General features: G+C 37.2%; 1 protein-coding gene across 1 annotated transcript in view; it reads right to left on the bottom strand.

Annotated features, from left to right (window-relative positions):
- The window catches only part of AHI1 (Abelson helper integration site 1), a 222,548-nt gene that overhangs the window by 175,555 nt on the left and 22,265 nt on the right, over window positions 1–24,728 (bottom strand). The window contains exons 5-9 of the mRNA XM_021693688.1: window positions 24,084–24,276; window positions 14,166–14,261; window positions 7,939–8,124; window positions 6,679–6,831; window positions 2,833–2,965 (exon numbers count right to left, since the gene is read on the bottom strand). Coding sequence (XP_021549363.1) covers window positions 2,833–2,965; window positions 6,679–6,831; window positions 7,939–8,124; window positions 14,166–14,261; window positions 24,084–24,276 — 761 coding nt within the window. The remainder of the gene's footprint in view (window positions 1–2,832; window positions 2,966–6,678; window positions 6,832–7,938; window positions 8,125–14,165; window positions 14,262–24,083; window positions 24,277–24,728) is intronic.

Raw genomic sequence — 24,728 nt, 5'->3', positions numbered from 1 at the left:
AACACTACATCAAAAACTAATGATGTAATGTATGGTGATTAACATAATTAAAAAAAAAAAGAAATAAAATTCCAGGCAAAAAAAAGGAAAAAAATAAAAATAAAAAATAAAAGTCCTTCCTATTTAAAAAAAAAATATCTGCTCCCTGATAAAAGCAATGAGAACACTGCAAAAATTATCCAAATTAATTTTTCAGAACTCTACAAATTAAACAAAGGCTTGCAACAATCTGAGGAGCATTTACTCCAGAAAAAGAGCTTAATCTTGGTAAGAACATGAGCTTTGTGGTATTTTAACTTGCCATGTTCCCATTTCCCTCTCCCAAGCTCCCCAGTAGCTTTAGAAACCAACAGCCTCACAACTTAAAGCCGGCTGCCTAGCAGCCATGGGATGGGCCAGAAGACGTAAAGAGCTCCCCCAAAGCCCCATCCCCAATACTTATCACTATTAAGATAGCCTGGCAGTTCCCTAAAAGGCTCCATTCTCAGGGCTTGGTTTACTTGACTTGGCTCAGAGCATGCTCTGTGTGAAGAGCCCTAACCCCAGGGTGCATGCTGAAATAATCAGTGGCACAACCATATGAGGCAGTGATACCAACTGAGGCTAAGGAGAGGCTGAGCAAAAAACATAAAAGGAAAAAACTGGGAATGAGATGTCCAGAGGGGACTTTGAAAAGATCCAACAAATTCCTGGAAACCTAGCAGGACACAGGTATGTGAACAAAAGACCAGAGGCCCTCTCTCTCTCTCACTGACCTGAAAGTGCAGGCTAAGGCAGAGTTGCAGATTGCCTGCTGTGAGGTGTTAAGAGCGCATCCCAACACACACAGATCCGCTTGGTAAAGGCTGGGCGATCTACTCACTCAAGGCATTTAAAAATCTCTACCACAGCTGACCACCAAGCTAACTGAGCAGAGACTACAGCAACAGCAAATCCTGAGTGGTTAGGTACAAAGGAGGGGGAAGGAGAGGAATCCGATTTCCAGACCTGCCACACACGTTAATATGGAGATATGAAAAAACCAAAACAGTCAAGTAGAGCCGTACACAGGAAACCAGGCAGTCCACAGAATGCCCAGAAGGGAGCCAAGATGCTGTTCTAGACAAAGACTTTAAATCCACTCTTATAAATATGTTCAAAGATATAAAGGAAACCATGTCTAAAGAATTAAGGTGTGAGAATAATTTCTCGCCAAAAAATAGTATCAATAAAGAGACAGAAATTATTTAAAAAAAAAGAACGTCAAAATTCTAGAGTTGAAAAGTACAATAATGGAAATAAACAATTCACCAGGGGGGCTCACTAACAGATCTGAACTGGCAGAAGACTCAACTTGAAGACAGGTCATTTGAGATTATGCTGCCTGAGGAACAGAAAGAAAAAGAATGAAGAAAACTGAATAAAGCTGCAGGGACCTGTGGGACACCACCAAGTGTACAAAGAGATGATTAGAGTCTCAGAAGAGAAAAAACAGAAAGGAGAACAATTTGAAGAAACAAAGACTGAAAATTTCCTGATTTTGTGAAAAACAGCAATCTACACATCCAACAAGCTAAACGAATTCCAAGCAGACACATCATAGCCCAACAGTCAGAAACCAAAGACAAAAATTCTTCCTCTGTGTTTTGAGACTTAAGTATTAAGTATGTCTAAATTTATATAGCATTTTGAACAAGATTTCTTTAAGCATAAAGTAATACATATTTATCACTGAAATGCTAAAAATATAAATCAGAATGAAAATAATTCTTTCACTACCCAAAAGAAAGAAATCACTATTAATACTATGCAGTATGTCTCCTAAGAATCTTTTTTCCTCCATGCATAGGTTTCGGTGAATTTTTAAAATAGCATGGCTGTAATCAAACTACAAATTTAGTGTTTTTTAAAGCTAACATTATTTCATGAGGAGGAATATTTATTTAATAAATGCTAATCAAGCCAATTATGAGTCCTTGCTTAAAAGAGTAAATCACCTGAAATAACCTGTGTGAGGCTGAGGGAAGTTTAATACCACCTAGGGCTGGGGCGCGTGGGTGGCTCAGTCGTTAAGCGTCTGCCTTCAGCTCCGGTCACGATCCTAGCGTCCTGGGATCGAGTCCCGCATCGGGCTCCCTGCTCGGCAGGAAGCCTGCTTCTCCCTCTCCCCCTCCCCCTGCTTGTGTTCCCTCTCTCGCTGTCTCTCTGTCAAATAAATAAATAAAATCTTAAAAAAAAAAAAAAAATACCGCTTAGGGCAGATGCCCACGAGGAGCAGGCTACTTCCTGCTGAGGAAGCTGACACAAGAAATAAGGGCAAGTATTTAATGCCTCTCAGTCTAGAAGAGCAGATAATGCTCACTTAAAGCTACAGAAATTTTTCTTTTTAACATGGCTTTCTTATTTTTTTAAACGCAATTTGAAAGTGGGTTTGGGCCTCCCTGCTGCCTTGCTGCCATAAGGAGAAGTGGTTCGCTAGGTGCTCCTGAGCTAGCTGTCACTGTTCTAGTGCATATGGAATTTGAGGGCTTTCATAATTTAAATTACCACTGCTATCAACTGACCACAATGGGCTAGAATGCCTCATGAGATTTACTAATCCCTTCATGTTTCTAAATTTCTATATTTAAAATAGAAAATACAAAAATCCTCTTACATGTTTTAAAAATAAACTTACCATCCTTCATTTGATTATTCTCATTCTACTTCTGAACATATATTTTACAGAAAACTGTAAAATTATTATTAAAAAACTGGGGGTTACTCAAATTAATATTTCAATGAATTTTAAAAACCAAACAATGTCTTCCACAAAGACTTCAATCACATTAAACAGACAGAATTATTACTCACAGATAATTGGATACCCATCCCGGCTAGCACAGGCTGTTGCTAATATTCTTCCATTATGAGAGAAAGCAAGACAAAAACATCCTCTTTCTCCTGCATTTAGTGAGAAGAGGTGTTTGTTTGGGATACGGCAAGCCTAAAAAACATACATTTAACAAAAATAAATTAAGAAACATTAAAATATGAAGGCTAGTTGTTAATTCAATTACTGCAGTGGTAGAGCTTTATTATTTTTTTTTTAAGTCCCTTTACTGTGATGCAAAGAAAGAGGAAAGTAAACAGAATGATGGAAAGCTTAGTAAATTATTTTATTTCCTAAAGAGAGAATCAGGTCTCCATAAAATAAAGTCAATTTATAGTCCACGTCTAACTAGTACTTAATTCACCTAAAATATGAATAGAAAATTTCATTATCTGGTACTCTAAACCTGTCACTATTGCGTGTGTGTGCGTGTGCACACACAGACATGTATGTGTGTACGTGTCTGTATATATATGTGTGTGTGTGTGTATTGCCACACACAAAAAAATGTCATATCACATCCTTATTACATGACAGCGCCTAATAAGTGATTTTTGCTGAGCCATAAACTTGTTCTGAGACCATAAATGCCTTATAGGGCCTAGCTTAAGCCTGGGATGTATGAATGTTCATTTTCTCTCTCTTTTTATCTCTTAAAATAACCATCATCTGTGGTTGCTTTCTGAAAGGTATTTTCAAAGTAATCACCTCCTGTTGGTTTCTCATTCACTAATTTTATTAAAATTTCATCATAATTTTTATGTTTTTATTTCCTGTTACCAGATGAGACCAAAACTTTCTATGTATAGTATCTACTGTAGAAAATACTACTTTTATTTATCCTAATTCTATCTCTTCCAAACTTCAGTGAGCCTTAGTTCCTGGGTTTATTATTTCAAAAGTTCAATTAAACATATTGGTCCTTTACTGTATGCAATGAATGTGGTACTTCCTTGCAAATGTCTTTTCATATATTTGCCACAGCACTGTGTAAATAACTATTATTTCTACATATAAGTAATCAGGATTATTCAGAGGGTCAAGCCCAGCTTACTGGGCCTAGTCAAAGACTCTTAGTTTAAGAGCCTGCTTTCTGGACAGGGACCAGGTGTTTTACTAGTAGCATCAAGATTCAGCAGCATTATTAGCAGGAAACATTATAAGCAGCTACTGGGATGGTGAAATACTCGACAGACATTTATTATTATTATTTATTATATAATATCAACAAGGTATGGGACACCATGCTACCCATCTTTTCCCTTCATTTTCCACCCTGATGATTGAGAAAAGGAAGAGGGAAAGAAAAAGAGGAGAAAAACTGAAGGAAAAGTCAGGAGCTTTTTACAAGCACTTGCCACTGCTCCTAGAGCAGGAGGCGCATGCAAGAAAACTCTGCCTCACCACCTAAGCTGAAATCACTGAAGCCACCACCACCTTCTCTGTATGCCCAGGGTTTGACACTGTACTCAGAACAGGCACTCAATGAACGTTTAATAATAAAGGTCCTCAACACCTTGGACTCTTTCCCTTTCTTTACTATCTTGTCAGTCATTAAATTGTGCTTGTTCATCCTATCTTTCTCTTGCATTCATCTCTTATTTTTCATTTTTACTATCATTATCCCAAGGTTAGATCCTTTTCATCTCACTACTAATAACTACAGCTACTATCTCGTCCGTTTCTCTCATCCTGATGTATCCCACCTCAAGATCTCCAACATGCCACTGCCAGTATTAACGTGTTCTAAAATCTGACTATTATCACACGCCCCTCCCACCCAGACTCTCCGTTAGTTCTCACAACCCACACAATTATTAGGCTACCATTAAAGATACTCCACAATGTGGGCCCAATCAATCATACCACTTTATCTCTTACACAAACTGGTTTCCAATCAGCCAAATTTTTGAGTGCCTGATGAATACAACAGGTCCATTCCCATGTATTTACAACTTTGCCCACATATGAAATACCCTTGCCTGTCCTTCTTCTCCCACCCTTAACTTGGCCGCCTTTAAAGTCTATCAATCTGTGGAATGAACCTTTCTTCCCCCACTCCAGTTCACCTTCTTCATGTCTGCAATTCTCAAACTGTTTTAATTTCAGGATGGCTTTACAGTCTTAAAAGAATTTTGAGGACCCCAAAAAACTTTTATGTGGATATAACCACAGATACTTATCATATTAGAAATTACAATTGAGAAATTTAAAAAACATTCCTTAATTCATTAAAAAAAACAGCAAACCTATCAAATGTTAACATAAAGACATTAGTCTTTTTATGAAAGATAACTACATAAAATAGAATTGTTCCACACTTGTGAAAATCTCTTTAATATCTGGCTTAATAAAAGATAGCCAGATTTTCATAATTGCTTCTGCAGTCACTCTCCTGTGATATCACATATCACTTAGCCTCTGGAAAACTCTAGTGCATACTTGAGAGAATGAAAGTGAAAAAGACAAACTAAATCATAATGAAATAATTAGAATCATTATGATTCTATTACAAAAATTAGTTGACTCTGCAGACACCCTGAAAGGGTCTCAGGTCTTCCAACAGTTCCGAAATCACACTTTGAGAACTGCTAATCTGTGGAATTATTTTTAGGTCTGTCTTTCCTCAAGGCTTCTCTCCAGTATACCTGACAGTGAACAACTTTGTAACTACTTCCTTCTTCCCCAAATGATGTGGAAGGTCCCCCAAGGGCACAATCTAAGTGTTATTCTCTACATGTTACTATGTTCAAAGTATTTAAAAATGACTTTAAGATATATCTGTAAAATTGGCCTCAAAAAGGTCAAATGTGATGCAAAATAATGTAAAAAGGTCTAAGAAAATTATTATTATGTATATACTGAATGTTTGGATAAATTAAGATTTTGCATAAACTGCATCTGGCAATGGCTCAGATGTATAAAATGAGCCACTCTACTCTTTGTGGAAATAAGTAAGAGATTTATAAAACTCTTAACAGCAATGCTTCTTGCTACTGCAAAATATGCTAACCAGGAAGGAAAACCTTAGTAAAAGCTTAAATACTCCTCAACTTGTGATAGAAAACTATACATGTATATATTTTCATCAAAATGTGATTCATTGTGAAGAAGCTGGGGACTGAAAAAAAAAATCTCATGAATCCATTAAAAAGATCCATTTTTAAATAAAATCCACTTTACTAAGAAAACCCATTAAGAGATTAACCTCTGAAAACATCAAAAATCTGTTTTTTTATTGCTATAATGGGTTGAATTGTGTCCCCCAAAATTCGTATGTTGAAGCCCTAACTCCAGTACCTCAGAATGTAACAGTATTTGGAGGTAAAAATCTTTAAAGAGCTTTTTTTTTAGGGTGGTGTCCTAATAAGATTTGCGCTCCCTGTAAGAGGAAGAGATACCAGGGATCTACAGGCACAGAGAAAAGACCATGAAGAGGAGCAAGATGGCAGCCATCTGCCAGCCAAGAAGAAAGGCCTCAGAGTAGACCAACCCTGCTAACCCTTAACCCTGGGACTTCAGCCTCCAGAACTATGAAGGAGTAAGCTTCTATTTAAGCCATCCAGTCTGCGGTATTTCTTTCTGGCAGCTCCAGCCAACTGATAAAACGAACCCAGTCCCCAAACAAAGAACCCAAGATAGTGCTTTTATGTGATACACACTCTACTATTAATTATCAAGTAAATTAACAGAAAGACAAGATTGTGGTTAAAAGCAAGGATAATCTGAAAGTTTCAAGTAGCAAGTTAATTACCCTCAGAGCTGTTGGAGCTTTTAAAATAAGTAAGGGCATCTCTAAATGAATTGAGAATAATCAAGCACTTCACCTGCCCAGGTAGTCGTGTCCACTTCACTACTTCTTTGGAATCTTCTAGTCCAGGTTCTGCGTCGACTGAACTGGTCTCGTGGTGTCGTTCACAATGCACTGGTTTACCTTTCTCCTCCTGAAGAGCCACCACAGAACAGTAAGATGGCTTTATCTAAATGTGTACAGAAGATGAGAAAATGTAAATATCAAGTTAACCTTTTTCTCTTTTCTAGCATATAGGGTTTTTAAAATACTGAAACAAACAACGTGGAAATGTTTTCAAAATGTAACCCAGAAAAACATTCTACTTGTATGTACATTATTCTAAATAAGATAAAAGGTGCTTGGTCTATAACCAAAAAGCCTTAAAAGTTGGGAGGGAAAAAACAGAACTCGACCAGTTACATGAAATGGTTTTAATAACTCTATCCCTTTGTTTCTGCCTCTTCACTAATACCTACCAGATGTTATGTCACAGCTCTGATACACCATGGTATCCCTCGCTTTAATATTACAAAACTGGTATCATAAAGACCTAAAGTTTTTAAATCTTTCTTTTCTAAAAAGAGTTAACTCCATTCAAATTAATGCAAACCAATGCTGTAGTCACACTAATAATATCACTTACAGAATATGCAACTGTCCTGAAATACCTTATTGTCTAAAACAAAAGTTTTGTTTAAGAACCAATTCTTTGCTAAAATCATTCATAGTGTTAATCTGTGGAAAACAGTAGTAGGAACATTATTTACTGATTATTTAAATAACATTGTGGAAAGTGTGCCTGTAAATCATGGTCCTGCAAATGCCTGGGCCAAATGTAGCTTGTTGTTTTTCCCAATAAAGTTTTATTGGAACACATCCACACCCATCTGTTTAGCATTGCCTACATACATCTATATAGCCACATTCTCGCTACAAAGGCAAAGCTGAGTAGTTGCAACAAAAACTGTATGGTCTACAAAACCTAAAATATTAACTACTCTTGGGCTTTACAGAAAATATTTGTCAACACCTACTTTATATCATTCTTTTATCTTTAATTTTTAAAAGCCAATATTATTTTTAAAAAATTCTCCTAACACCAAAACTTACATTTAGTAATTAATATTCATTTAAGTATCTTTTACATATTAGCTAGTATAGGCCTTATACATAATTGTTGAAAATACTTTTATATCCTAGATATCTATTAAAATAATTTTAGAGACCTTATCTTTTTAGAAATTAAAAACATCACCATTTAATTTCAACAACAGAGAATGTGCTATTAACTTACACATTCTGGAACTTTCAATCCTCTTACAGTTACGTATAATGTTGATGGATAACGATTTCTTGGATATTTTGACCACCATTCAAAAACCTCAACAACATTTAATTGGGATCGGGGCTTAGTAGGTGGGTAATACAGCTGCAAACGAAGTTTTGAGTTGATGTTTACATTTCCATTGGCTCCGAGAAGCTTAAAATAAGAATTCCAATAAAATGTTATTTTCACTGAAAATAAATACATCCAGTAAAGCAACAGCACATAGTCAAAAACTCATTTTAAAAAGATTAATATGGCATGCTGAAATTCCTTAGATATATAAAGCAAAGAACACTGACACAGTTGGTTAAACACAATTCCAGATCATTTTGACAAAAGGTAACACAAATTACTTTTTTAAAAAATTTTTTATTGTTATGTTAATATGACCTCACTGATATGAGGAATTCTTAATCTCAGGAAACAAACTGAGGGTTGCTAGAGTGGGGGGGGGGAGTGGGAGGGATGGGGTGGCTGGGTGATGGACACTGGGGAGGGTATGTGCTATGGTGAGCGCTGTGAATTGTGCAACCCAAATTACTTTTTAAATATTCTCCTGATAGCTGCCTGGCCTGTACAAGTTCAGGCTGTTGGTAAAGCATTTACATTACTGTGTCAGATGTTACTTGGCACAAAGGAGGTAATCAAGATACCTTTATTTGAAACAACAGTGATAAAAGTTAAAACGCATAATATTTAAACACAGAAAGAAATTTTCCATTTGTTTAGTATCAGTATTTTTAATGAACATTTAAAAAAAATTTTTTTTGAGAGAGCACATGCACGGGAGAGGGGAGGAAAGACAGAGTGCACATGCGTGCGCACAAGTGGAGGGAGGTGCGCAGAGAGAGAATCTTAAGCAGAATCCACCCCAACTCAGAGCCCAACATGGGGCTCAATCTCAGGACCCTGAGATCATGACCTGAGCCAAAATCAGGAGTCTGTTGTTTAACTGACTGAGCTACCCAGGCGCCCCTTTAATGGTAATATTTCAATGTTTTAATTTTTAAAAAGTCAAAATCATTTTCAAAAGGTAATTAACATAAACTCATTCAAGGCATTCATTACCTTTAAAAATGTTTTAGTCTACCTTCTTAAAAAGGGCTATTCAATAAAAAAACTAAAACAACTTATATTTAAGCTAAATAAATGGAGATGCTTGTGAGAAAAATAAAAATCTCACCAACTCAAAATAAGACCCCTTTCACTAGACTATAACGAAGTAGAAAATGTCATGTTAACCTTTGTGTCCTCTACAAATTAGGAGGAGACAATTGGAAGCTTTTGCAGCAGTTGAGGCAGAACATGAAGGTGACAGCTTAGGAGAACAAGGACTGAGTGCAGGGAAAATATTCAGTAGCTGTTACTGACTGATGCCACTTGGAAAGGGAAAGAAGGGAAGATTTAGGAAAGACTCTAAGGCAGTGCTGTCCAATAAAATTTTCTGTGATGATGTGAGCATTTTATACTTGTGGTACCCAGTACAAGATACACTAGTCACATACGGTTATCGAGCACTTGAAGTGTGACTAGTACAACTGTGGAACTCAATTTTTAATTATATTTAATTTTTTTTTAGATTTTTTTTTTTTAAATTTATTTGAGAGAGAGAGAATGAGAGATAGAGAGCATGAGAGGGAAGAGGGTCAGAGGGAGAAGCAGACTCCCTGCTCAGCAGGGAGCCCGATGCGGGACTCGATCCTGGGACTCCAGGATCATGACCTGAGCCGAAGGCAGTCGCTTAACCAACTGAGCCACCCAGGCACCCTAATTATATTTAATTTTAATTAATTAATTTGAATTCAAATAGCCACATGTGATTTGTGGCTACCAAAATGAAAATGCAACTCTAAGGCTCTACATGTGGGAGACTGGGCTGATGGCAGTGCTATCAACTCAAGCAGCAGATACAGACGGGGTGAAGGATTTAGGTAGGATGCTAAAGTCTGAGATATTTATAGGTCATCCAAGTTGAAATATCTGAAATCTGAGGCAGAGGCAAGAAAAGTGGTCTAAGAAAAATAGAATAAAGCTGAAACCATGAGTAGGACTGATATGAGAGAGGTGAGTGGAATACCATGAAGGAAACTGAAGGAATGGTAAAGGGAAAAGTACAAAAGGATGGTGTCAAGAAAACCCAGGAATCAGAGGTTCAAGAGAGTGATGTATTAAACACACACACAGGTGTGATAAAAGAATAAATGAAAAATGTGCACCCACTAATGTGGCAAATAGAAGTCACTGATGATTTGTTTGGAGATACTTTCACAGCTGAAACAAAATCCAGATTGCAGTGTGTTCAGGAATGAGGCATCAATAAACAGGGCTGGCAAAAGTGTAGCCCATTTCATCCCTAGCCTTCTAAGGAAGGATGTAAAGTCAATGGAGATCATAAGCTTTTTTTTTTTTCATTTTTAAATCATTTTACTGTTTATACCATGATCACATTAAAATTGGCAGAACTCCCATGACAGACAGGACAGAATACTGTCATGCAGGGAAAAATAGCGAAGGTTTCATAAGGCTTGAGAGAAGTACCAGGGTTCCACAGGATGGCCGCAGAGATCCCAGACAACAGGGCCATGGTGTCGGAGCAGGAGGGAACACAGGCTGCTGCAGCAGCAGCTGCTGGCCTGAGGCCACTGCTGTTTCCAAGGGGGACTGCCTAATATGCTTGGTAAGCTGATCACCTGAACAGATGCACATGGAGCAGGGTACTGCTTCTGCTGAATAAATTCTACAGGTTCCTGGGCAGGGTCTACAAATCTCATGTGATAAATGGTTGCTGAATTAGGATTTTTCAAAGGTAGTCCCATAACCAACATCCAGGTTATGATATACAGGGATAAAGAACAGTTTCAAAAGAGTAATAGAAGTGTTCAGTAATTAAATATTAAGCCCTTGAGACTTCCTTCATAAACCCTACTCCTATCTGCCTGAAGCTTATCGTAAGAGAATATTATTATAAGGAGATATTATCCCCCCCTTCTAAATCATACTTTCTATAGGTTGTTTTAATACTCACCAGGCAATCTAGTTTACACAAGTACGATGCTTAGCATGACTAAATGATGAAGATCAGCCAAGATCCTGTCATTATGGTTACAATTATATAATGCAGAATGTGGCTAAATAAAACTTTATTATTTTATAATATAAAAGAATAGTAATATATATGTGCTAAATGAATTAAAAGTGTCTCTAGCTGAAATTAAGATAAAGTCTCATTTATATCTCGGTAGGGTCCTTTGGGATTTATTTGGACCACTACAGTAACTTTTCAATTATCTAGGACATTCCTGGAACCAATGGTATAGGTATTAACACACTTAAATTTTATTTTGATTCATGCTACTTTCTTAAAGATTTTATTTATTTATTTATTTGAGAAAGAGTGAGAAAGCATGAGCAGAGGGGAGAGGCAGAGGGAGCGGGAGAAGTAGGTTCCCTGCTGAGCACAGAGCTTGACGCAGGGTCCTGGGATCATGACCTGAGCTGAAGGCAGACACTTAACCGACTGAGCCACCCAGGCACCCCCATGCTACGTTCAAAGATGGATTTTTTCTAGTCCATACATTTGTTAATTCTCTCAACAGACATTCACTGAACATTTTCCCTGTGCCACTCATATGCTGGGAGCTGGTAATAATTAAAAAAGAGAGAGTTTCAAGAGAGTGATATAACAAATGCAAAGAGATCTGGTAAAATAAGGACTAAAATACGTTCAACAAATTTGCCAAAGAAGTCATCAGTGACTTTGAAAAACTTACAATCTATGAAGGTGATACAGAAGTGTTAAAATAGAGGAAGTAGACAGAATACTTACCCTCTGTAGCAGGGGGTAGAGATGGGAGAATTTCTGATTTGCCATTTCTGCCAATGGCATAAAATGGATAAATAAAAGTCTATACACACTTAAAGGTAAAGATGCTATAAGACATTGTTTTCCAAGTGCAGTTTGTAGTTATTACTGCAGTTTTGCACAAATCTTAGCATTTTTTTTTTTTAGTTTTTGTTTTGTTTTTAAGATTTTATTTTTTTATTTGACAAAGAGAGACACAGCAAGAGAGGGAACACAAGCAGGGGGAGTGGGAGAGGGAGAAGCAAGCTTCCCGCTGAGCAGGGAGCCCGATGTGGGACTCGATCCCAGGACTCCGGGATCATGACCTGAGCCGAAGGCAGATGCTTAACTGACTGAGCCACCCAAGCGCTCCAAATCTTAGCATTTTTAAAAGGAACAAAAGTGTTTTCTAATAAGACCACACAATGACAGCATTTGCTATATGAAAGCAACTTTTTTTTGGCTTTTGCTCTTTTTTCTCAAAAGCAGTATGAAGGGGATACAAAAAAGTTATAACAGGTTACAAAAGGGTGATTTTAGAAGCTATACTGGACCAAGGGATTCCTAAGTCCACTCTGATTACTTCCTCCCACAGCCAATCTGGCTTCCTTTCAGCAGTCAGACTGCAGCTATTTTTTTTTTTTTTTTAAGATTTATTTATTTTCAGAGAGATAGTGCATGCAAGCAGAAGCAGAGTAGGGGGAGAGGGAGAGAAAATCCCAAGCAGTCTCCATGCTCAGAGCCCCACACAGGGCTGGATCTCATGACCCCTGAGATCATGACTTGAGATGAAACCAAGAAGAGGCTGCTTAACCATGCAGGTGTCCCAAACTGCACCTCTTCTAAAGCATCTCTCTAACCCCCAATGTGAATTAAGTGCCTTACCTGGGTTTTCACAGCACCCACTCTATAGCACATAATCATGTAACATGTTTATACAGAAATTGAACTGTAGGTCAAGGACAATGTCTAATTTATCTATGAATGCTCTGTATTTAGCAGAGTGCCTGGCATTTCATAGACACTTAATATTGTTGAATAGATGGATACACAAACAGAAAATTTTTATAAATTGTACAAAATAGGTGAATTCAAGACTTTTTTTTTTTTTTTAAGATTTTATTCACTTGAGACACAGAGATACAGAGAGGGAGAGAGAGAGCAAGAGCAGGGAGAGAGGCAGAGGGAGAGGGAGAAGCAGGCTCCCCGCTGAGCCAGGAGCCTGATGTGGGGCTCGATCCCAGGATCCTGGGATCATGACCTGAGCCGAAGACAGACGCTTAACCATCTGAGCCACCCAGGAGCCCCAATTCAAGACTTTTTATAACTCATTTATATTTGAAGTCAGAAATAAAGGATACCAGAAATAAAAAATAAATAAAATTAAAATTTTCCCTTTTGTAAAAATCAACCTATCACATCTTTCATCTCTGCTGAAACACTCTAGTTAAAGACACCATCATTTCCTACCAAGATTACTCTAAGAATTTTCAACCATAATCTTCCACTATATATATATGTACACCCTCTCTAATTCATTCTCCATCAAGCAAAGTCATCTTTCTAAACCTAAATCAGATTATTCTACCCTTTTGTTTAAAATCCTATAATGGCTTCCCATTGTTCTTTAGAATTCTACTTTGACTTCCTATTGTTATAATGGCTTCAAAGACTAATGCAAAGATCACTGCATGATCAAGACCCTGTCTACTCAGCAATCTCTTCAGACACCATTTCTTCCCTCAGTCTCTGTCCTCCAATCTCAGTGGCCTTTTGGTTATTTGAGTGTATCTCACTCCTTCCAACATCATGTCTTTGCAAATATGATACCGTCTATCTACCCATAATTCTCTCTCTTCCCCCCTGCTATCATCTAGCTAATACTCAGGTTCAATGCCTCTTCCTTAGGAAATCTTTCCCTGACCTCCACACACAGTATTTATAAAAATTGCAAAAATGATAAACTGTATAAACAATTGTTTTATATTTGCTTTCCTTGCTAAAATATGAAGTAAACAAGGTCAAGGAGTTTATTTTCTTGTTTACTGACTTGAATCACTGCTGGCACACAGAAAGGGTTTAATAAGTATCTTTTAAGTTGAATAAATGATGGCAGGTTCTTGTGTATCTTTTTCAGCACTACATACTCAGAACCAAATAGTGTATCTGGCACACCCTAGACACTCAGTAGATACTTCAGAATCTGAGTATCACCTTAGCTTGCATTAACAGTTCTTCACAACTGCAATCTTAGATCATGATTCCTTATATGAAACCAAACGGACTTGGGAAAATGTAGCCAATCAGATTTGAAGATGATTTTTAAAGCGTTTAAAATGGGTGAAAAACATACCTTGAGAAATGCCCAAGCGATTTTCCGAAAGCCACATTCTTGGTTTTGAACTTCAGAATTATTCCTAATTTCATCCATGCTTAAGAAATCAAGTATCTGTAAATAAGTATAAAAAATTACTTCACAGAATACTAGCCTACCTAAAATTTAATATTTTCTAGTAACATATTATTGAAATTAAAAAAATAAGTTGTACACTTAAAAGGTGTTTTCTTCACAGGGAAGAAAAGCATTTTTTTTTTAAAGATTTTATTTATTTATTTGACAGAGAGAGGGATAGCGAGAGCAGGAACACAAGCAGGGGGAATGGGAGAAGGAGAAGCAGGCTTCTTGCCGAGCAGGGAGCCTGATGTGGGACTCGATCCCAGGACCCCGGGATCATGACCTGAGCCGAAGGCAGACGCTTAACAACTGAGCCACCCAGGCGCCCAAGAAAAGCATTTCTTACCTCATTCACCTTTAAGTTAACTCATCCTGTTAGTGAGGGTCCATTTTTTGACCACCTTTTTATTAATAAATCATTTATTAAGATTTACTTCATGTCAAAGACCAAGTATTAATTACCTCAAATATAGTCTAGGCACAAATATACCAGTCATAGAATTCTTAACATTTAATTTTTTTTTTTTTTTAATGTATGAATGCAGACTTCAAATGATTGTTTAAAAAACTCATGATCTTATATCTGGGTCCTTCCTTACATCACCTTTCTGAAGTTGGGCATTTTCTCTTTGGATATATGTGATCATTAGGCTTCTCAAGAGGATTTCCTTCATATTTCCATCCTGTCAGGATGTTAAAACTCACGGAATTTGGAACAAACCTGCCACAGACACCACCTGTATTCTAGGTACTTGTCAGAGACTATCACTTTTTCCTTACTGGCACTTCTCAAAAGCTGAGCTAACAAATCTTTATAGATAGCTTAAAAAATAATATGGACTCCATTCATCCCTCTTCTTTTATACTTAAATCTGCCTTCAGATACAATAGATGCTCAGTGAAAAAACACTAACAATACAAGAAAAATATATAACGAAGTAAAAACAACTTGTAATCCAGATCCATACATGATCAACATTAACATCTGGTTTACACTATACCTAAACCTTTTTCTGTGCATTCCTAAATATATGTATGTTACTACAAATCCAATGCTATTTTGCAAACTATTTTTATATACCATGTAGTGAATATTTCTTCAAGCCAATACATACATACGTATTTCATCATGTTAATGTCTGCCTAATATAGTTTGGTATTATAAATACCATAAATTTAATAAAAACTATTATTTACATAACCAAATCTCTTCCTGATTGAAGAGATTTGTCTCCCTAAAATTTTTACTGTTAAAGTGTTTATTCTTGCACACACGTCTTTGTGTTCTTGTAATTTTTTCCTTAGTAGAAATGCTGAGAAGTGGAATAATGATTTTAAAGACTTCTGATAGATACCAAGTTGTCCTTAATAAACCCTTAAAAGTTGAAATCAAAAGTAGTTTTGTAGACAATAACATATTATGTTAAAACTTAAGAAGCAACGGCCACTCTGGAAAACAGTATGGAAGTTCCTTAAAAAGTTAAAAATAGAACTACCCTATGACCCAGTAATTGCACTACTAGGTATTTATCCAAAAAATAAAAAATACTAATTCGAAGGGGCACATGTACCCCAATATTTATAGCAGCACTATCAACAATAGCCAAATTATGAAAAGAGCCCAAATGTCCATTGACTGATGAATAAAGATGATGTGGGGTGTGTTATGTATGTGTGTATAAATGCACACACACACACACACAATAGAATATTAATCAGCCATCAAAAAGAATGAAACCTTGCCATTTGCAACAACATGAATGGAACTAGAGTGTATTATGCTAAGTGAAATAAGTCAGAGAAAGACAAATACCATATGATTTCACTCATGTGGAATTTAAGAAACAAAAAAGATGAACATAGGGGAAGAGGAGGAAAAATAAGATAAAAATAGAGAGGGAGGCAAACCATGAGAGACTCTTTAACTATAGAGAACAAACTGAGGGTTGCTGGAGGGGTGGTGGGTGAGGGAATGGACTAAGTGGGTGATGGACATTAAGGGGGGCACTTGTTGGGATGAGCACTGCGTGTTATATGTAAGTGATGAATCACTAAATTCTACTCTTGAAACTAAAAACAAAATAAAACAATGCCCCCCCCAAAAACCTTAAGAAGCAACCAAAAAGTCATAATCCAACAATCTTTCTTAAATCTACGAATATTACTAAAATGAATTTGAAGGAACATTATACCTAAGGACAAATTTCTATGACAAAGAAAAAGTTCCTTGATATACAAGTTACATTACTCTTTAAAAAATCACAGCTCTGTATAAATCATACAACATAATCACAGATGTAAATGGTAAAATATTCACATCACATACACAGATCATCTGAAAGTTAAAGATCATAAAAACAACTGCACAAAATCAGTCACTGGCGTTGGTCATGCCCTGCTGTTCCAATGCTAATCCCCATCTTGCTTAAGCTGAAAGAGAGGTTTCTCCACTTCCCTTTGCTTATAGAGAAATGACATGAAGTAGAAAAAAGAAATGTGTATTTTAGGTTCAAACCATCTTGAAATACAAATTACCTACACTTAAAATTGAAGTAACTTTGTGGAGGAGGAGCAAGATGGCAGAGGAGTAGGAGACCTAAATTTCGTCTGGTCCCAGGAATTTAGCTAGATAGGGATCAAACCATTCTGAACACCTACGAACTCAACAGGAGATCGAAGAAAAGTATAGCAGCAACTCTCTGAACAGAAAAGCAACCACTTTCTGGAAGCAGGGACCCAACAAGCAGCAGATCTGGGGAGACTCCCCTTCCTGCCCTGGGGGGAGCAGAATCTGCTGGGTTTGGAGACTCCAAATGGGGTCATGTGCCAGAGATAGAAACACTCAGTCACAGGCCGGGTGAGCACATAGTGCAGCCAGAGACCGGGGAGATGGCAGTCACTGACTACTTCTCTCTGGGGGCGCACTGAGGAGTGGGGCACCGAGTTCTCGGCTCCTCCGGGGCGGAGATTGGGAGGCCGCCATGTTCACTCTCGTCCTCCAAAGCTGTACTGAAAGCTTGCAGGGAACAAAAGCTCCCAAGAGCATACCCGAGCAGATTACTTAGCCCGGACCCAGCAACGGTGGGGCAACTCCGCCTCCGGCAGACACCTGAGACTCACTGGGACAGGTCCCTCCCCCAGAAGATCAGCAAGAACAGCCAGCCAAGACCAAGTTCACGCATCAATGAGAACTGCAGAACACCAGCACTAGGGGAATACTGAACATAGAATTCATGGCTTTTTTCCCCCCTGATTCTTTAGTCTTTAAAAGTTAATTTTTTTAATTTTCTTTTTCTTTTTTTTTCAATTTTTCCTTTTCCCTTTTTCAACCAACATCTTATCAATCCCCTTTTTAAAAATCTTTTTTATTTTTCATTTTTACAGTCATATTCTATCCCTTCATAGTAGTTAACCTTATTTTTGGTATATATATAAGTTGTTCTCTCTTTAAAATTTTGGGATACAGTTTTTTCTAACAGACCAAAATATACCCTAAATCTCCAGTGTATGGCTTTGTTCTAGTCTCCTGCCTGATCACATTCTCTCTTTCTTTTTAATTTCTCTTCTTTCTTTCTTCAACCAACTTATCAATTCCTTTTATAAAATCTTTTATAATTTTCATCTTTACAATCATATTCTATCCCTTCATCGTATTTACCCTTATTTTTGTACAGACATAAGCTTTTCTTTCTTTAAAATTTTGGGAGGCAGTTTCTTCTAACAGACCAAAATATGCTTGAAATCTAGTGTGTGGCACTGATCTATTCACCAGCCTGACCATATTTGATCATATTCTTTTTTTTTTTTTAATCTTTTTCTTTCTTTCCCTTTTATTTTTCCCCAGTTTCAGGTCTCTTCTGATTTGTTCAGTGTATATTTTTCTGGGGTCGTTGTTACCCTGTTAGCATTTTGTTCTCTCATTCATCTACTCTCCTCTGGACAAAATGACAGACGGCAAAAATCACCTCAAAAAAAAGAACAAGAGGCAGTACCGACTGCCAGGGACCTAATCAATACGGACATTAGTAAGATGTCGGAACTAGAGTTCAGAATGACGATTATGAAGATACTAGCTGGGCTTGAAAAAAGCATGGAAGATATTAGAGAAACCCTTTCTGGAGAAATAAAAGAACTAAATTCTAACAAAGTTGAAATCAAAAAGGCTATTAATGAGGTGCAATCAAAAATGGAGGCTCTAACTGCTAGGATAAATGAGGCAGAAGAGAGAATTAGTGATATAGAAGACCAAATGATGGAAAATAAAGAAGCTGAGAAAAAGAGAGATAAACAACTACTGGATCACGAGGGCAGAACTCGGGAGGTAAGTGATAACATAAGACGAAACAATATTAGAATAATTGGGATCCCAGAAGAAGAAGAGAGAGAGGGGCAGAAGGTATATTGGAGCAAATTATAGCAGAGAACTACCCTAATTTGGGGAAGGAAACAGGCATCAAAATCCAGGCGGCACAGAGAACCCCCGCTCAAAATCAATAAAAATAGGTCAACACCTAGATGATCAGCAAGAACAGCCAGCCAAGACCAAGTTTACTATTTACACCTAATAGTAAAACTTACCAGTCTCAGAGACAAAGAGAAAATCCTGAAAGCAGCTCGGGATAAGAGATCTGTAACCTACAATGGTAGAAACATTAGATTGGCAACAGACCTATCCACAGAAACCTGGCAGGCCAGAAAGGAATGGCATCATATATTCAGAGCACTAAATGAGAAAAATATGTAGCCAAGAATACTATATCCAGCTAGGCTGTCATTGAAAAGAGAAGGAGAGGTAAAAAGCTTCCAGGACAAACAAAACTAAAGGAATGTGCAAACATGAAACCAGCCCTACAAAAAATATTGAAAGGGGTCCTCTAAGCAAAGAGACAGCCTAAAAGTAACATAGACCAGAAAGGAACACAGACAATATACAGTAACAGTCACCTTACAGGCAATATAATGGCACTAAATTCATATCTTTTAATAGTTACCCTGAAAGTAAATGGGCTAAATGCCCCAATCAAAAGACACAGGGTATCAGACTGGATAAAAAAACAAAACCCATCAATATGCTGTCTGCAAGAGACCCATTTTAGACCCAAAGACACCTCCAGATTGAAAGTGAAGGGGTGGAAAACCATTTACCATGCTAATGGACACCAGAGAAAGCTGGGGTGGAAATTCTTGTATCAGACAAATTAGATTTTAAACCAAGGACTATAATAAGAGATGAGGAAGGACACTATATCCTACTTAAAGGGTCTACCCAACAAGAAGATCTAACAATTGTAAATATCTATGCCCCTAACATGGGAGCAGCCAATTATATAAGCCAATTAATAACAAAAGCAAAGAAACACATCGACAATAATACAATAATAGTAGGGGACTTTAACACCCCCCTCACTGAAATGGACAGATCATCTAAGCAAAAGATCAACAAGGAAATAAAGACTTTAAATGACACATTGGACCAAATGGACTTCACAGATATATTCAGAACATTCCATCCCAAAGCAACAGAATACACATTCTTCTCTAGTGCCCATGAAACATTCTCCAGAATAGATCACATCCTAGGTCACAAATCAGGTCTCAACCGGTACCAAAAGATTGGGATCATTCCCTGCGTATTTTTGGACCACAGTGCTTTGAAACTAGAGCTCAATCACAAGACAAAAGTCAGAAAGAACTCAAATACATGGAGGCTAAAGAGGATCCTACTAAAGAATGAATAGGTCAACCAGGAAATTACAAAAGAATTAAAAAAATTCATGGAAACAAATGAAAATGAAAACACAACTGTTCAAAATCTTTGGGATGCAACAAAGGCAGGCCCAAGGGGAAAGTATATAGCAATACAAGCCTTTCTCAAGAAACAAGAAAGGTCTCAAATACACAACCTACACCTAAAGGAGCTGGAGAAAGAACAGCAAATAAAGCCTAAACCCAGCAGGAGAAAAGAAATAATAAAGATCAGAGCAGAAATCAATGAAATAGAAACCAAAAGAACAGTAGAACAGATCAACGAAACTAGGAGCTGGTTCTTTGAAAGAATTAACAAGATTGATAAACCTCTGGCCAGACTTACCAAAAAGAAAAGAGAAAGGACCCAAATCAACAAAATCATGAATGAAAGAGGAGAGATCACAACCAATACCAAAGAAATACAAACAATTATAAGAACATATTACGAGCAACTATATGCCAGCAAATTAGATAACCTGGAAGAAATGGATGCATTCCTAGAGATGTATCAACTACCAAAACTGAACCAGGAAGAAATAGAAAACCTGAACAGACCTATAACCACTAAGGAAATTGAAGCAGTCATCAAAAATCTCCCAACAAACAAAAGCCCAGGGCCAGATGGCTTCCCAGGGGAATTCTACCAAACATTTAAAGAAGAATACCTATTCTTCTGAAACTGTTCCAAAAAATAGAAATGGAAGGAAAACTTCCACACTCGTTTTATGAGGCCACCATTACCTTGATCCCCAAACCAGACAAAGACCCCATCAAAAAGGAGAATTACAGACCAATATCCCTGATGAACATGGATGCAAAAATTCTCACCAAAATACTAGCCAATAGGATCCAACAGTACATTAAAAGGCTTATTCACCATGACCAAGTGGGATTTATTCCTGGGCTGCAAGTTTGGTTCAACATCCACAAATCAATCAATGTGATACATTACATTAATAAAAGAAAGAACAAGAACTGTATGATCGTCTCAATAGATGCAGAAAAAGCATTTGGCAAAGTACAGCATTCTTTCTTGATCAAAACTCTTCAGAGTATAGGGGTAGAGGGTACATACCTCAGTATCATAAAAGCCATCTATGAAAAACACAGAGCGAATATCATTCTCAATGGGGAAAAACTGAGAGCTTTTCCCCCTAAGGTCAGGAACACGGCAGGGATGTCCACTATCACCACTGCTATTCAACATAGTATTAGAAGTCCTAGCCACAGCAATCAGATAACAAAAAGAAATAAAAGGCATCTGGATCTGCAAAGAAGAAGTTAAACCCTTACTCTTTGCAGATGATATGATACTCTAAGTGGAAAACCCAAAAGACTCCACCCCAAAACTGCTAGAACTCATAGAGGAATTCAGTAGAGCGGGAGGATATAAAATCAAAGCACAGAAATCAGTGGCATTCCTATACACAAACAACAAGACAGAAGAAAGGGAAATTAAGGAGTCGATCCCATTTACGCCCAATTGCACCCAAAACCATAAGATACCTAGGAATAAATCTAACTAAAGAGGCAAAGAATCTGTACTCAGAAAACTATAGAATACTCATGAAAGAAACTGAGGAAGACACAAAGAAATGGAAAAACGTTCCAGGCTCATGGACTGGAAGAACAAATATTGTGAAGATGTCAATGCTACCTAGAGCAATCTACACATTTAAAGCAATCCCTATCAAAATACCATCCACTTTTTTCAAAGAAATGGAACAAATAATCCTAAAATTTGTATGGAACCAGAAAAGACCCCGAATAGCCAGAGGAATGTTGAAAAAGCAAAGCAAAGCTGGCGGCATCACAATTCCAGACTTCCAGCTCTATTACAAAGCTGTCATCATCAAGACAGTATGGTATTGGCACAAAAACAGACACATAAATCAAATGGAACAGAATACAGAGCCCAAAAATGGACCCTCAACTCTATGGTCAACTAATCTTCGACAAAGCAGGAAAGAATGTCCAATGGAAAAAAGACAGTCTCTTCAACAAATGGTGTTGGGAAAATTGGACAGCCACATGCAGAAGAATGAAACCGGACCATTTCCTTACACCACAAACGAAAATAGACTCAAAATGGTTGAAAGACCTAAATGTGAGACAGGAGTCCATCAAAATCCTAAAGGAGAACACAGGCAGCAAACTCTTTGACCTCAGCTGCAACAACTTCTTCCTAGAAACGTCGCCAAAGGCAAGGGAAACATGGGGCAAAAATGAACTATTGGGACTTCATCAAGATAAAAAGCTTTTGCACAGCAGAAGAAACAGTCAACAAAACCAAAACACAACTGACAGAATGGGAGAAGATATTTGCAAATGACATATCAGATAAAGGGCTAGTATCCAAAATCTAAAGAACTGATCAAACTCAACACCCAAAGAACAAATGATCCAATCAAGAAATGGGCAGAAGACATGAACAGACATTTTTCCAAAGAAGACATCCAAATGGCCAACAGACACAGGAAGAAGTCCTCAACATCGCTCGGCATCAGGGAAATCCAAATCAAAACCTCAATAAGATACCACCTCACATCAGTCAGAATGGCTAAAATTAACAAGTCAGGAAACGACAGATGTTGCCGGGGATGTGGAGAAAGGGGAACCCTCCTACACTCTTGGTGGGAATGCAAGCTGGTGCAGCCACTCTGGAAAACAGTATGGAGGTTCTTCAAAAAGTTGAAAATAGAGCTGCCCTATGACCCAGCAATTGCACTACTGGGTATTTACCCCAAATATACAAATGTAGTTATCTGAAGGGATATGTGCACCCCGATGTTTATAGCAGCAATGTCCACAACAGTCAAACTATGGAAAGAGCCAAGATGTCCATCGACAGATGAATGGATAAAGAAGATGTGGTATATATACACAACGGAATATTATCCAGCCATCAAAAGGAATGAACTCTTGCCATTTGCAACGATGTGGATGGAACTGGAGGGTATTATGCTGAGTGAAATAAGTCAATCAGAGAAAGACATATATCATATGATCTCACTGATATGAGGCATTCTTAATCTCAGGAAACAAACTGAGGGTTGCTGGAGTGGTGGGGGGTGGGAGGCATGGGGTGGCTGGGTGATAGACATTGGGGAGGGTATGTGCTATGGTGAGCGCTGTGAACTGTGTAAGACTGTTGAATCACAGACCTGTACCTCTGAAACAAATAATACATTATATGTTAAAAAAAAAAAGAAGATAGTAGGAAGGGAAAAGCGAAGGGGGGGAATTGGATGGGGAGACGAACCATGAGAGACTATGGACTCTGAGAAACAAATGGAGGGTTCTAGAGGGGAGGAGGTGGAGGGATGGGTTAGCCTGGTGATGGATATTAAAGAGGGCACATATTGAATGGAGCACTGGGTGTTATTCACAAACAATGAATCGTGAAACACTACATCAAAAACTAATGATGTAATATATGGTGACTAACATAACAAAATTTTAAAAAATGCAAAAAAAAAAGAAAAAAATATTGGAATAACTTTGGGTAAACAACGTTATACTCTGAACCTTGATTTCCTTTGCCATAAAAAAATTAGAATAACAAGTCAGCTGAAAGGCCATATATTTCAAAAGCTTTCCCTGACTGCTCTGACCCTCCATCCACCCTCCACATCTAGGAAGTTCTACTTCATCTTGGTTATATATTACGTTGTATTAGTCAAAGTGTTCATCTTTCCCTTGGTTGTATACAAACTCTTAGGGAGTCCAATATAGTTAAATGAGTTTACATTCTGTAAAATGGGTTAAGAATAGAGGATTGTATAGATATAGATTAGAATCATCACTTCAGTTTACAGTCATAGTATTACTGTCAGAATTAAATAATACTGAGTGAATTACATGGCTGATTACTTACACTGGTAAATGCTCAGCAAATACGCTATTACAACATACTACATCTCCACAGTATATTACAAACACTAAATCCTAGGGATTAAATCCTCACACTACTTTTTTGCATTATTAAACTACTAAAAAAATAGCTTACATTTATGCTATTAAAATATTAGCCAAAATTTAGTTTAAATTGTTCTATTCAATTCATACCTCAAAAAACAAGATGACTTTAGGGCTCTCATCAAAATCTCGAAGCAAATAGGGGAAGTTTTCATTAAATATAATTTGTTCTTCCCACTCTGGAAGTCTTGATTTTAATTGTTTAAAATCATATGGCTGGGTCATAATAGGAAGAATGTAATCCACACTCTCTTTTTCATAGTAAGATGAAACAGGCCGTTCACTGTCCAAAAAAGATGCTTCCATTAACACAATTCTTTATGATAATTTTGAGAAAATGAGAAAAAAATATAGTGCTCAAGGTGAAGAAATAATGAATAGTCATGATATATAATGAAAAATTATTTTGGTTTTCCATCGAGAAAATTACAAATTTATGAAACTAAGAAGTGGTAATACCCTACTATTATCTTTTATCTATACACTACCGATTGGTTTCACAGAATTATCTTATTACAGAAATATAAAGTGAGGTGCAACATACAGAGCTAGACTCCTTCAGAATCTTAAAGGAGTTTGTAATAAAATAGTACAGTACATTTAAATAAGAAAATGAGCACAACAGCATTGCAAACCCTTTGAGGTATGTCATATTTTTTGTATGCCCTAATAAGATAACTGAATAATTGAACTTTGATAATCTTCATGTTCATCATCCCTGTCATTTTTCCAAGC

Source organism: Neomonachus schauinslandi, chromosome 8 (genome assembly GCF_002201575.2).
Source record: "Neomonachus schauinslandi chromosome 8, ASM220157v2, whole genome shotgun sequence".
In the NCBI taxonomy this organism is placed as follows: Eukaryota; Metazoa; Chordata; class Mammalia; order Carnivora; family Phocidae; genus Neomonachus; species Neomonachus schauinslandi.
Note: the sequence above shows the minus strand (reverse complement) of the source record. Positions and strands in the feature narration are given on the sequence as shown.